Source organism: Heterocephalus glaber, unplaced genomic scaffold, assembly GCF_053883595.1.
Source record: "Heterocephalus glaber isolate CG9 unplaced genomic scaffold, H.glaber_assembly_v1.0 deba00001689, whole genome shotgun sequence".
In the NCBI taxonomy this organism is placed as follows: Eukaryota; Metazoa; Chordata; class Mammalia; order Rodentia; family Bathyergidae; genus Heterocephalus; species Heterocephalus glaber.
This window is the reverse complement of record NW_028258414.1, coordinates 7,435,112-7,449,588: the sequence shown is the minus strand read 5'-3', so window position 1 is coordinate 7,449,588 and position 14,477 is coordinate 7,435,112. Positions and strand designations below refer to the sequence as shown.

The following is a 14,477-nucleotide window of genomic DNA, read 5'->3' as shown; positions in this document are numbered from 1 at the left end:
CTTGGGGGCGGGGCGGTTGCGGCGTCGGCGGCAGCCGGGGAGGGTCAGTTGGAGGCGGGCGCTCGCTGAGGCAGGAGGAGTCCTCTCGGCCCGCGGCCTGACAGGGACTTAGCTCGCAGAGACCGGCCCGCGTGCGCGCCACCCCACACCCACCCACTCATCCACCTACCCACTCCCTGCGCCGCCTCCTCCCACCCTGAGCAGAGCCGCCGAGGATGATAAACACCCAGGACAGGTAACGGCCCGGCCCAGACTCCCCGCCCCCATCCTCCCCGCGTCGGCTCCAGAAGGGCCTCCCCCCAAACAGCAACCCCCGCCCCCAGGCTCCGTATCCCCCGACTGGGTCCTGTCCCCACTTCAGCCCGCCCAGCCCCACGCCAGCCCTGAAACTGGGCCTCCTTCCGTCCTTTAGCCCCCTCCCTCCAGTCCAGCCCATCCCCCTCATCTGGGCCTCCACGTACCCTAAAGCCCCCCAAACCCGGACCCAGCCTTCCATTTGGGTCCCCCTTTTCCTTCAGTCCCTCCGAACGATGCCCACTTGCCCGCTTCCCCACACCGGGCTTTCTCCCGCAAACATTTCCCTGAATTGATTCCCATCGTCCCCAGATCTTTCTCACTTCCCCTGTAAATCACTGAACCGCTTTGAATTCGCTTAGTGAAAACTGCAACCCCAACCAGATTCCTCCCCTCACTGCTCCGGCCCCCTCAGCTTCATCCTGTAGTTCTCAGCCTGACCCAGTGCTCGGCTCTGCCCCCTGGCCAGGCCTTACAGCCTTCACAGGGTGCCCTAGCTCTCCAGGTTCATCTCTTCCCTCCCTCGCTCTGCACCCCTCTCCCAGTGAGGCCCCATTTTTCCTGTCTCCCAACGTCATATCTTTTATTTTCAAACACTTTGGACCTGATTTCTGTCCTTTACCCTATTTCCCTAATAGTGTCCTCCCAACACTTTCCTAAACACCTTACCCTTTAAACATTATCCATCCCGTCCTCTTACCCTTCTCATCTTATTTGAACCCCGTTTTAAGATCATTAGATCACAGAACCCACTTTCAGAGAAGGCCTTTAAGGTTTACCCCTTGCCTTGGACCTCAGTGCCTTCAGATCAGTCACTGGGCCTAAGCAAGTTTCCCCCCCTCTCCAATCCCAGTTGCCCCCACGAATTGTAGAAAGGGTGCACATCTTTCTGAAATGAGCGCTTTTCTGAAACGAGAGGATTTCCAGCCTTGGATCATGTATCCTTCCTCCTGCCCAAACTAGGCAAAATTGATTGTTCAATTTTCTTTTCTCTCCTCTTTCCAAGGCAGCCTTTCTCGTCCATCTTCCACAAATATATTCCATATTCCTGCCCTAGATGCTTTTCACTGAAACACTTCTATAATTTCCTCACTCTCAGTTTTAAACCTAGTTGCTCCTGTCTAACAGGTGGGTTCCATTTGGAATTCAGACCTAATTCCCATCCTCGTTTTTTTGGGGTAGACTTGTTACTTCCAATCTTTGCTGCTCATTAGTTCCCCACACCAGCCCTTTTGTCCACAGATTTGACCTTCCAGCCTCTGCCCCTCAGTAAGGCCTCTTTGTTTTGCAAGCAGACCCATTCCCTGTGAGTCTTCTTAAAGTGTGCCATGGTTTCTCCAAAGCTAGCTTTTACTTCCTCTTAGAAACACAGCCTGCCTCACTGCTTTTTCTTCATGTAGGGCTCTAACTGCCACCTGTGGTTCTTCCCAAGCTTGGGCTCCTTCACACTCAATGATCTCTAACTTCCTGTTTCTCATTGTTTAGCAGCACTAGCCTTAAATATTCAGGCCAGGTTTTCAGTTTTTCTTGCATCTCAGTGTTTTCTTAACCCAGGTTATACATTTGAAAAGTCAGTTAGCAAGGCCCCACCTTCTTGGATTGGCCAAATTGTCCTAGAGTGGTGCCTGGTTATTAGCATAATTAAAAAAAAATTCCCCAGGTAATTCTAATGTAGAGCTAGAATTGAAAAACACTTCCCCCAACCCCCAGGATTTAGCTTTTCCCATAATATTCCATTAGTAGGTGTCAGCTCTTCCCTACTGTCAAGGACCAAGTCTGCTTCAGGAATGTTTTTGTCTTTATCTGTTAGTGATTATCCAGAAGTACCCTAGATACAGTACCTGCCACAGGCTCTTTCCTCCTACCTCCAGTTGCTTAGTACTTAGCCATTAGCCAGTTTTTCCCTATCAATTCTCAAATTCTCATCTGTTCTCCCCACTCCATTTGTTCTCTACACAGGGAAGGAAAATTGTCCTGTTTGACTCATTATCCCTGGTTCTTGAACCCTCCTTACCTACAATCCCATATGCTTTTATGTTTTCCTTTTCTGAGACTTTCCACCTCCATCCCCCCTACTCTTTGATTCCATCTTCTCTAACCCAGGCTCTCTGGAGCTGGGAAAGTGGAAATGGATTATATTAGATGGTGCTGGAGGCAAAGGCTATTAATTGTAAGGAAGGTTGTGTGTGCTGAGGGTGGATGGTAGGTATGAGAGAGGTATAGGACAAGTGTAGGGGTAGAGAAAGCAGAGGAACCTAGAGCAGAACCTGCTGAAGGGGTATTCTAGGTGGATTTTTGTCTCCTGTTGTGTCTGCCACAGGGCCTTGAAAGGTGGTACTCTCAGCAGGTACTTTCTGGAGTCCTCTGAATTGGAACTGATCTGGTGTAGATAGGCAGTTTTTTTGTTTTGTTTTGTTTTTTGAGACAGGGTCTTGCTACATAGTTCACGCTGGCCTTGAACTCACTATGTAGGCCAGGTTGGCCTTCAAACTCATGGCAGTCCTCCTGCCTCAGCCTCCCAAGTGCTGGGATTACAGACATGTGCCACCACGCCAGGCAGTTGGGCAGTTCTTTGCAGGCTGACCCCAAAGAGTTGAGCACTTGGGACAACATGTAATGGTCTTCACTGACTGAGTTTGAGAGACCTAATTTTTCCTCACTTAGCCAGTGTGCTTACATGTAAAGAGGGGGTTGGGTGAGCGCTATGATTCTTTCCAGCTTTCCGGCTTTCGAAGTGGCAAAACAGGCTTGCCTGTCTCCAGGGCCCTTGCTTAGTGTGTTGGTAATTCGAGGGGCTTGGCCCTGTGAGAGGCAGGTGGAGGGAGGAGCCAGCTGGCCTGCCAGGCCCTGGGCAGGAGTGGGGCTTAGATCGGCCTCCTCCACTTTGGCCTGGGGGTGGGGTGGTGTTGTGTTGTGTGCAGGGTGTCTGGTTTCTTTGAGTTATGGCAATCTTGTTTCCATAGCATGTTTCCCAGCCTCCTCTGGCCTGCTTCAAACTTTCTAAAAGGAATCCTGGTAGAGTCCTAACTAGGAATTCCGTTAAGAGATAAGAGCCGGATGCTTTTCCAGTCTGTGTTCTTGGTGTTTTGTATCCGAAGAGGGGGGAGTTGGCTGGGAGTTTAGCGCCCATTAGATGGGGGATGGGATTTCTAGCTCTGGTGAGAAGAAACCCAGGAGGTGGAGGCATAGTTTCCTGGAAGAAGTAGTTGGCGAAGAGCTGGCAGTATGTTTTGAAAACAAGGCGCTTCCTTTCCAGTGTTCTGATTCGTACCTCCAAAATGTCAAAATTCTTGATGGTGGATGGAAGAAGACCAATACAAGCCCCTTTATTATGTTTTTTGAACATAAGGTTTAAATCCAAGAGGAAGCCACACTTCATGGCCCTTCTCTGCCTGGATTTGTGGACCAGGGAGACAGTATCTATCTCTCTGGGGCTTGCTTGGTGTCTTGTGACAGTACAGTATGTGGAGAAGCTAGCCCTGGCTTGATAACCATATTGTAGTCAGTCTGCATGCTAATGGACTTTGGGGAGATGTAGTTGGTTCTACAAGTGGGTTTTGTGTGTGGCCATGGGTGTGGAGAAGCTCTTGGGCAGGGCACAAAAGCTATCTGAGCTACCCTGAACATTTTCACTGAGGGGTTTCCTGGGTAATGGAATATCTTTCTCTTCCTAGCGAATTCAGTTTTGGTGACTTATTATTTATTGGAACTATGGCTTATTGAGCATGGAGGGTGGTGGAGCCAGTTTTCTTTTTTGTACCGGGGATCGAACTCGGGTCCTTGTGCTTTCGAGGCAGGCGGCAGAACCACTGAGCTAAATCCTCAGCCCATGGAGGCAGTTTTCTAAGCTGTGCCTTCAAGGTCACCCTACAGAGGAAGAGAAACTTCCACTATAGTCAGGGATCCCCCCAAATTGGAGATATGTTTCAGAAAGCAACATAGACTAATAATAGTAATTCCTCATTCTGCCAAGAAATCCAGATTTAGCCTCAGAGCTGCTCAGAAATATAAAAAAGGGGAGTGTGGAGTGGGGTAGAGGGATGTTAGAAATGTGTGTTTCTAGTAAAAAGTAATTCATCCGTTTTTGAAACAGTATGTAATGTTGATTCAAGTTAGTGCCATGATTTGGAAAGCTAATTGAAAGCTACAGACCAGAAATGGCTGATTAGGTGAGCAAAAATTTTGTTACCTGAAGTGAACAAGATAGGTAGTTTCTGGTTAGCAGTAGCAGCAGCATAAATGCTTCATAGCCTTAAGAAAATTTCCTAGGCCTTGGATACATATAAACAATGATGTAATTCTATCCTGGGAGGGAAGGCTGGAGACTGTGTGATAAGCTTTCTATACTAATCAGATTGAAGTACCTAAAATGTAAAGTTAAAGTCTTATTTTAAAGCATGATTACCTAGCTGTCTAGCCACCCTTGATATGTGGTGTGCCTGCTTTTCAGATGTGCCACTGTCAGCTGTGTGATACAAAAACCTCGGGGGCACAGACGTTCCAGCTGCCATTGTACATGTGTTTCTTGTGGAGAATCAACCAAAACCCAATTTTGCTTTCAGCCTGTGATTCAGAGTGGTGATGTCATTGTCTTATAATCATGCTTAGCAAGTAGACTCCCTCTGGAACGAATAACAACTCTAGTGAAATGACTTATGCCTGGCATCTGCCCAGGGCCCCTTTCTCAGTTGGAAAGGGGAACTGGCAGTTGGAAATAGGCCTGTACGGTCACACTAGACTGGAGGTGGCCACCACCTCCCACCTTTCTTCCTGTTTCTCTTAGGCTGTGTGTTTTGGGAACCCTGGATTGTTCTTCTTTTACGTAAGGGTTAGTCATCAGAGATATTCCTAGTCTCCAAGTAAAAGCAGCCTGTACTAAGGAAGCTAGGACAGCCTGGGTATCCATGAAGCAGGGTCTGAGCCATGAATTGATCAGAGGAGGTAAAAGAGGGAAATGAATGTAGACTACTGGGAATTTGGTTTTGTGAAGGTAGGTAATTCCAAGGCCATCTGATTCTCTCTAACAAGTAATGGAAATGAGGGAAAAAGGTGCAGACTTGTATAGGTTGAGGTTATTGACTGAAGTAAAACATGATTAAAAGCTTATCGAAATGCCAGGCATGGTGGCGCACTCCTGTGATCCCAGCACTTAGGAGGCTGAGGCAGGAGGATTGTGGTGAGTTTGAGGCCAGCCTGGGCTACATAGTGAGTTTAAGGCCAGCCTGAACTACATAGACCTTGCCTTAAAAAAAAAGAAAAGAAAAGAAAAGAAAAAAAGCTTATTGGATCAAATTTGAATTCAAGTATTTATTAGATTATGTAGCTACAGAATTTTATGTTTAGTTTCAAGTCTTTGTAGCAGTCTGTACTCTGCTTTGTGCAAACTAAATATAAAAATCAAAACCAATATAAAGTCAACTGGAAGTGATTCTTTTCTGTTGTTTTTTGTTTTTGGTACTGGGAATTGAACTCAGGGCCTCACACTTGCCAGGCAGGCACACTGTGTGGCTAAGCTACATCCCTGGCCCTGGCAGTGATTCTTTTTTTTTTTTTTTTTTGGTACTGGGGATTGAACTCAGGTCCTTGCAGTTGCACAGCAGGCAACGAAACCACTGAGCTAAATCCCCGGCCTCTGGCAGTGATTCTTTAACCAAAGATCTGTTTATCAAGAGTTAGGGTTAATTCTTAGATAGTATGTACCCTGGAAATTTAAAAATAGGATTTAAATGATAAAAATGTGATTTAGCATCAACATTTCCCAGGAATACATCTGCTCCATACACTGCCTGTTGGTAGCCAGTGTATGAAATTAGGACCTGCTAAGGACCTTTCAGAAATGGTTTCACAGATGCTTTAAATTAGAGGCAGTAGTATGTGATATGAGAGACTTGTAACACTTGTGTATCCTGAGGAGTGTGTGCAAGGGCATGTCCCATCACAACTGAGAAAATAAAGACACTAACAGATTAGCTCTCATCTCCCCTCTCTCTTCCAAACCGCCCTGGATGCTGGATACTAACACCCTTATTTCCAGCATGATCTGTTTGTTGTTCTCCAAAAGCAGGACCAGCCCAGTGGGACAACTGGATTCAGTGTGATACAGTTGATTTCCTTAGCCTGATCTTTTCAGCCTGAGAACTGAGTTTCTTTGGTTGGTGGTGATGAAATTATGGCTGCTTCCCAGTGCACTGACCAGGATATGAGGAAGGGTTGGAAAAAGTTAAGCCAGTTACAAATAAGACTAACAGGAATATGAAATCTCACCTAAGTTGAACCTGGTGACAAGAGAGCTGTGTTTTGAAGCCACATTCTCTTGTGCTTAAATTCTAGAGTTCACTGTTCAAAATGAAATTGGTGGCATACGTTGCTACAGTACCATTTGAACACTAAAGTCAGTATTAGAGAAGACTGTTGCTGGGCAGTTTAATGCTCCTTAATTTCTCTAACCAATACATGTACATCTCTTCGCTTCTCACTTAGAAATGACAATCAGGGTTTTTGAAAGAAACAGTTTGCCATTCATTGCAGGTAACTACTAACAAGTGCTTTATAATGTACAATGAAGATAATTATTGTGATCTAGGGTCTACTACCTACTATTCCAAAGCCCAGCTGTTTCTCTTAGGGAACTGGATCCCACTGTGAGATCCTGAAACACCTCTTTTCCCCTCATACACATGCTTTCTTCTGCAGGCTTAATGAGGAGCAGCAAAGGGTTTCCAGCACCCTCAGGTGTGAATAGGAAAGTAAATGATTTGTTATCATGGCATGGACTTCTTGCATTTATTTGAAGAGGAGTGAGGTCAGGAAACCAGAAATGTTACAAGCTCATAGATTAGTGGCAGATATAAGGCAAACTCCAGGGATTGTTCTTTTTAAAAAAAGAAAAGAAAAACAAACCAACTTACTGTATTCTGAATATTTCAGAGGCTTGCCTTTGTTCCTCCTATTTGCAAGGGTAAATTAGCAAAGGATCAAGATGTTAGTTGGAATGCAGGGCAGGGATTCAGTGTAGCTCATGGGTGTAAAGACTATTTGAGGAATACAGTGGTACCTTGGCTCACAAACTTAATCCCACAATTTTGGAAAAGATGGCCACCTTTGTGTTTGTGTGGGAAAGATGGCCGAGGTCGTGTTTGTCACCTGATGCAGAGTTTGCAAACAAAAACAAAATTTTGCCAGATGCTTCTGTTTGCAAACTAAATTGTTCTCAAACAAAAGCATTCACAAGGGCCCAGGATTTAGCTCAGTGGTTTAGCTGCCTGCTGCGCAAGCGCAAGGACCTGAGTTCCATCCCCAGTACCAAAAAAAAAAAAAAAGCATTCACGAACTGAGGTACCACTGTAATTCCTTAAGCAGGAGTCTGGCACCAGAATTTTAGGGTTGTAAGGACCTTGGTGATCTACTTGTTTTGTGAACTCAAGCAGTTCTAACATGCAAGGCAACTATCTCATCTATCGCCCAGTCCTTGGATGAGCTCCAGTGACCAGTACAAGTAAGCCATTATTTCAATGGCCCAGGCTTCCTGGTGCCCCCACAGGTACCTCAACATAGGCCAAAAATGGTCACTGAAGAATGAGAAAGGAGTCGTATTGTGTGTGGAGGGTGCACCTTTCCATGGGGAAACTCCTCACCCTCGTCCTATTTTTCCTGACCTGGACACTATCATTCTGCCTCTTAACACTTTAGAAGAGGAAATCATAATGTATGTCCTTGAAATTTATCAGTGGCATAGTTCTCTGTCAACACCCTATTAGTCACTGCTGGTAAAGGCAACAAGAGAGGTGTAAGGATGCCCTGAGGTTTTCTGGACGAAGGGGGAGGGTGGGGCATAGGGTTATTATCTGCAGATAGTGATGCCGGCTCCAGATCCATGGATATTGCCTTGGGAACTCTGTGTGTGCTTCACAACTTCCAAGTGTGCTTTTAGGCACCAGGTGGAATCCTTTGAGAGAGCAGACCCTAGGAGCTGAGTAGTGACAATTTTGGAAGAGTCTATTTCTGCCTCAGCTGGAATGCTAATATGGTCTGCTAGAGCTGATAGTCCTGCTTGGATGTCCCTTTGGTTTCTGTATCATTGCCACGTTAGGGTGTGCTTTCAGTTTTGTTGCTTTCCACATAGAAGAACACAGACTTGGCATTAATGTAAGTACTTCCCACTTGGCTGGTTCAAGGTGCCAGTATGACGTCATTAACCATGTCCTTGGGGAGGGACACACACTCGTGTGAACTAGCCCCAGCAGACTTCGGCAGCACTCCTGTCCACTGCCTTCCAGGTGCCCCGAGGCTGGTTATGTTGTGGCCATGGGACAGGTCTGTTGCTGAGTCATGGTGTACATGCAGAGACAATTTATTTCTTGTCCTTCTTCACTTGTCCTTGGCCTGGGGTCAGCCTAAGGAGCCACTAAATCAGATTCCAAGGTGGCAGTGAAACAGACTAGAGCTTCTGGGTCAACCTGAAAATCATGGTAGCCAGTGTGGGCACACATGTGGCAGTGACAGGAAGCTTCTGTAGGAGCCTTTCACCCCCTTACTCAAGGTCCCCTCTACCTTGCACCGAGTGTCTATTCTGACCACGTTCCTATGCACAGGCTCTGAAGGGACTAGCAAAGAAGGGCAAAGAGGCCTAGCACTTGGTGCCAGGCTAGATGCAAACTCAAGATACCATAATCTATGTACTATAGCACACCTCTGCTCTGGGAGCCAGAATCCTGGATTATGCTTTGTTCTTAACTCTTAGAGGGATTTGGGTTCCTTTGCTCAGATGTGGGATCACTAGGAAAGTGGCCTTGGGAGTTCCTCAGGGACACATGACCCAGTCCACATGACTTCCCAAGGCTGGCCCCTCTTGGGCCTGAAATAACTGTGTGGGCTTTGGGATTTTGCCACAAAGCTGGTTGAAGCCCTGCTGGCCTAAGGAAAGACTGTCAGGAGCACCGGGTTGGAGGCCTAGCATGCAAGCCAGAATGTTGTTCCTTCCAAGGCATGCTCAGCCCTGCAAAATTTAGTTTGGAGGTCTTTTTTTCGTACCAGGGATCGAACTCAGGACCTTGCGATTTTGAGGAAGGCCCAGCACTACTGAGCTAAATCCCTGGCCCAGGAGATCTTTGATAGATTCTCCTCTGGTTAGACATGTCCAGCTGGGCTGGCTCCCTTGGCTCTTCTGGGATGTTTTGTGCCTCATCAGCATGAGGGTTCCGTGAAGAGAACTGTTAACAGCAGTTCTGGAAACAGAAGCAGGAAGGACAGGGCAGCGGAGAACCCTTAGGACATTTCACAGGGAGAGCCAGGGCAGGCATCGGGGAGTTTGGGCTATTGAAGTCCTGGTATTCACTGCTTGGCCCTCTTTCTCTTGCAGTAGTATTCTGCCTTTGAATAACTGTCCCCAGCTCCAGTGCTGCAGGCACATTGTTCCAGGGCCTCTGTGGTGCTCCTGATGCCCCTCACCCACTGTCGAAGATCCCCGGTGGGCGAGGGGGCGGCAGGGATCCTTCTCTCTCAGCTCTAATATATAAGGTAAGAGAGCCTGGGCGGGGAAGCATGGGCACCATTGCTCTGCCAGGGACAGTGAGCTCTGGTCAGTCTGCTGATCCGTGGACCAGGCCAGTAGGGGACTGGGAAGGACTTTTTCAACTAAGGCTTCCACATGGCTCTTCCTGAATTGTAGATGAGGGGTGGGTATTAGCACTGCTTTGGCCTTTTAATCTGCTGAGATTGAGGCCTGAGACTGGGATGGAAGAGTAGTAGGGCGTAGGAGTTCTGGTCACTTGAAATCATACCCAGGGAGATAATGTGGGCCCCTTGACACCTGAAGGCAGGCTTTGTTTGATTGGTTGGGGCTAGAGCCAAACCCTCACAAATAGCCACATTTGTTTTTTTGTTGTTGTTATGTACCAGGGATCAAACTCAGGACCTTGTACCTGCAAGGCAGGCTTGGTGCCACTGGCCTAAATCCCCAGCCAGCATTTGTTTTCTTTCTTTCTTTCTTTTTTTTTTTTGGTACCTGGGATCAAACTTGGGTTCTTGCAGTTGCAAGGCAGGAGGTGGAACCACTGAGCTAAATCCCCAGCCCTAGCCTCATTTGTTTTTGATGTTTCCCTTTTGGAGAAGGGAGGGAAAGAATATGGTGTTGGGGAAGAGCAAAGGTATTCAGGTCAGGGAGACCTGGGTTTGAACCTCAGCCTTGCCATTTATTACCATAGGAGCCTGGGTGGATTGCTTAATTGCTCTTGGCCTTGTTATCTCAGATTTGAAATTGAGATATGAGTGTCTGTCTCAAGTGCTTGTCACAACGATTGTAGTAGTATATAGAACAGTACCTTGCATACTACTTGGCACCTAGGGAATACTTGTTAAATATTTCCTTCTCATTTTACCAGTATCATTTGGTCTTAGCAGTGACCAGTTAGTCAGCATACAGGGTGACATTTCCAGCGTGCTCTTTGTCCCATGTTACTGTGAGATTGGCCGAAGGGACTCCTAGGGCCACCTGGCTTAGGGAGTAGATGATGTAGCCAGAAACAGTAGTGATCTGGGCTTCTACCCTGCTTTCCTGCCCAGGACGAGAAGCTCACGGTGACCCAGGACCTCCCTGTGAACGATGGAAAACCTCACGTTGTCCACTTTCAGTATGAAGTCACCGAGGTGAAGGTGTCTTCCTGGGATGCAGTCCTGTCCAGCCAGAGCCTGTTTGTAGAAATCCCAGATGGATTATTAGCTGATGGGAGCAAAGAAGGGTAAGGAGGCCCCCTTGAAGAGAAGGGTGTATGTTTTGGGGGGATAAAAGATTTGTAGAAGTCTTTGTATTCTCCCCTAGCTCTGGTTTTCCTAAGCACATACCATTTTTTGGGGGGTACCAGGGATCGAACTCAGGACCCTGTGCTTGCAAGGCAGGCGCTGGAACCACTGGGCCTTCAAGGCAGGCGGCAGAACCACTGAGCCAAACCCCTGGCATCACATCATTTTGTAACAGGTTATTTTTAGGCAGTAAAACAGGCCTGCTCTAGGTTATAATTATTAAAGTAGATCATTATCACATTCATCAAATGCCTACCAATTAATAGCCCCATAGTTCACACTTCCTGGCAGACAGCAGGTTCCCCTTGACCCATCCTACAGTGGCCAGGAAGCTCAGACACAGTGGGATATAACTGGATTGGGCAGGACCCTCTATGCAGCCCGAGTTCTCTGCCTGCCCCCACCTCTTAAGGAAAGGAAACTATTTAGGCAGTGTCAGGGCTCCAAGTGTCCCTCTCAGTGGCAGTGATCCCTGAAGAACTGGCTTCTCTCTAGATCCCAAACCTTGTCTCGTTAGTTCTAAGCTTTTAGTGTTACTTTGAGATGAAGAAATAGAGAATTCAGTCACATTTTTCTCAGGGACCATGGCTTATCTCTGAACTCAGGGATCATAGATCACTGAAATGAGAACTTTCTCCCTGGAGCTTCTATATTATACGCCTGTTAGGCTCCGGAAAGCCTCATATTTTGGGGAGTGAGGTCATTACAAGGGAGGTCTGGGGAGGTTGTGGTGGGCCTGACTAGTTCCTTGCTTCCTGCAGATTGTTAGCGCTGCTAGAGTTTGCTGAAGAGAAGATGAAAGTGAACTACGTCTTCATCTGCTTCAGGAAGGGCCGGGAAGACAGAGGTGAGGAACTACAGCATTCTGAGACTTTCAGCCCAGACAGTGTGGTCTGGGACAGAAGCTGAGGCCTTTCATACAGTCGGGGACCCTTGATTCTGCCTTATGAACCCTGGAAGTCAGGGCTTGTGGGAGGTGCCTCCAAGGGTTGGCAAAGGCCTGGTGCAGTGATGGTGAACCTTACAAAGACGAGTGCCCAAACTGCAACCCAAAACCCACTTATTTATTGCAAAATGCCAGCACTGCAATTAAAGCTGAATACTGAGGTTTTAGTTTAGAAAGAACTCATACATTAACATGTTTTGTATTCAAAGAAAAACAACATGCGTGCCATAGGTCCCACCACTGGCTAGTGCTTGTTTGTTCATCTCTTTGGGGTGTTCCCTTACATTAAGGCTTAACTTGTACTTTCATCAGAATCCTTTTTATGCTCTATCTCTTACAGCTCCACTCCTGAGGACCTTCAGCTTCTTGGGCTTTGAGATTGTACGTCCAGGTCATCCCTGTGTCCCCTCTCGGCCAGATGTGATGTTCATGGTTTACCCCCTGGACCAGAACTTGTCCGATGAGGACTAATGGTCATAGAGGATGCTTTGCCCAAGAGTCACTGTAGGGGAAGAGGGGAATTTAGGCAGCCCTGGGACACAGGAGAGGGCTCCTCCCTGTCTAGGGAAGGATGCTGAAGGGCTCAGGGTGAGGGTTGCCTACTGTGTTCTTGGAGTTGACTTGTTGAAATTGTTTTCCATAAAGAACAGTATAAACATATTATTCACATGTAATCACCAGTAGTAAATGAAGATGTTTATGAGCTGGCATTAGAAGCTTTTTAAACTGCGCTGTGTGATGTGCTCTATCTAGCCTAGGGGAGGGCATTGCCTAGAAGGGGAGGGAGTATCTGGGTCCAGGGGTGAGGCCTGGAGGGCTGGTGGGCAGCACTGTTAGGCTCTAGTTCCCTTGCCGTTGGGCTTTCTGTTTCAGTTTTTAAGACTTACGTATTTTATTTCTTTGCTTCTCCCCAGGGACTCAATCTTTGAGTATAAGCTTTTGGCTCCTGGGCAGTGTCCTTGGGTTGTTTCTGACACTTCACTTTGGCTTTTCCGTGTGCGTGTGCGTTTGTTGTCTGGCCTGGTGTAAGCAGGTCGTGACCGACCCTTTCTTCTTTACAGCTTAGTGTTATTCTGGCATTTGGTTAAGCTGGCTTAATCTGTTTAATGTTATCAGTGCATTTTAAATAGAGGCATTGAAGTTCACTCCCACCACTAGGGCTTTTTCGGGGGTACCTGGACCTTAAACACTAGCCAAACTCCAAGTCTCAAGTTACCGCCAGGAGTTTTCTCCTGTGGCCCAGGTCCCAAGGTCTCCTTCCTAGGGTCATGAAGAGAGGAAAAATAGCAACTCAGGGCCTGGGAACTGTGGGGAAATCTGTTCTTAGGGATGGGATGGCTCTGACTGGCTGAGCACAGTGCTGCCTGCCTTCCCCAGCAGGTTCTGAGCAGTGCCTGAGACACTGCTCTGCAGGGCCAAGGGATAGGCCTGGATGTGGTGGTGGCTTGCCCCTCTGTTTCCACTGAATAGCTTGTTCTAAGGGGAGAGGAAGGGGGAAGAGATCACAACTGGGTGAGGGGAGTGGGGGTGTCAGGGAGGCAAGTGTGTTGTGTTACTGTGTCAATAAACTGATTTAAAGTTGTGCTTGGTCTGTTCTTTTTTCCTGTACCAGGACCAACTTCTTACCACTATCTTTTGAGTCCAGAGCCAAACTTACATGCTTCTTGGAAAAAGCTGCAATGTCATAGGGCAAATAAGCTGGCAAAGTCTCTGGGGCCACATTACACTGTGAAGTGTGGAGTTGCTAGGAGTCTGGGATGTGCTGGAGGAGTCCCCTGGAGAGACAGGTGTGTACACATCAGCTGCATCCACAACAGAGGCCCAGTAGGAAGGCTGGTTCCTATAACTGGGTTTTGGGTTTGTATGGAGCTGGCTGACATTTTCATTCCTGATGTATTTTTTTTAGCAAAACATTTATTGGTACATTTTAGATATACATTTTAGATATACATTTTCTTTTGGTGGTACCGGGGATTGAACTCAGGACCCTGTGCTTGCCAGGCAGGTGCGGCGCCACTGAGCTACATCCCCACCCTTAGATATACGTAAAGATAACATTCATCATAGGTTGAGGTCTTTGAAGGAGACAGCACATACCTTTATATTTTAGTTTTCTCCTTTGGGAACCTTTTTAGAATGTCTAAACTTGTGCCACCAGCCTGAAGGTGGCACTGTAGGAGGATAGAAGCTCCTTTACCTCTGTTCCCTTTTTAAATTCTCAGGAACTAGCCTTTTTTTCTTTTGGTCTTTTTTTTCCCCCCCAAGAAGGGCATGGTTTTCCACCTCCTACAGCTTTGCAACTGTGACCCTTAGTTTCCCTATGGGTCTTTGGGCCATTTTCATACTATTTTTCATGGCTTGCTCCTGTGTTTTACTGTGGACCTACTCATTAACCTTGGGCTCCACCTGCTGTTCCTTAAAAGAAGTGAACTCAACACTT

The 14,477-nt window shown here is 47.1% G+C and overlaps 1 protein-coding gene across 1 annotated transcript; it reads left to right on the top strand.

Moving 5' to 3' along the window:
- The first annotated feature begins 4 nt into the window (after window positions 1–4).
- Window positions 5–13,621, top strand: Oaz2 (ornithine decarboxylase antizyme 2). The gene is given in 5 exon segments (NM_001290044.1): window positions 5–235; window positions 9,653–9,810; window positions 10,855–11,030; window positions 11,853–11,938; window positions 12,378–13,621. Coding segments are annotated over 5 exon segments (570 nt in total). The 5' UTR covers window positions 5–215; the 3' UTR covers window positions 12,509–13,621.
- Window positions 13,622–14,477: the final 856 nt, after the last annotated feature.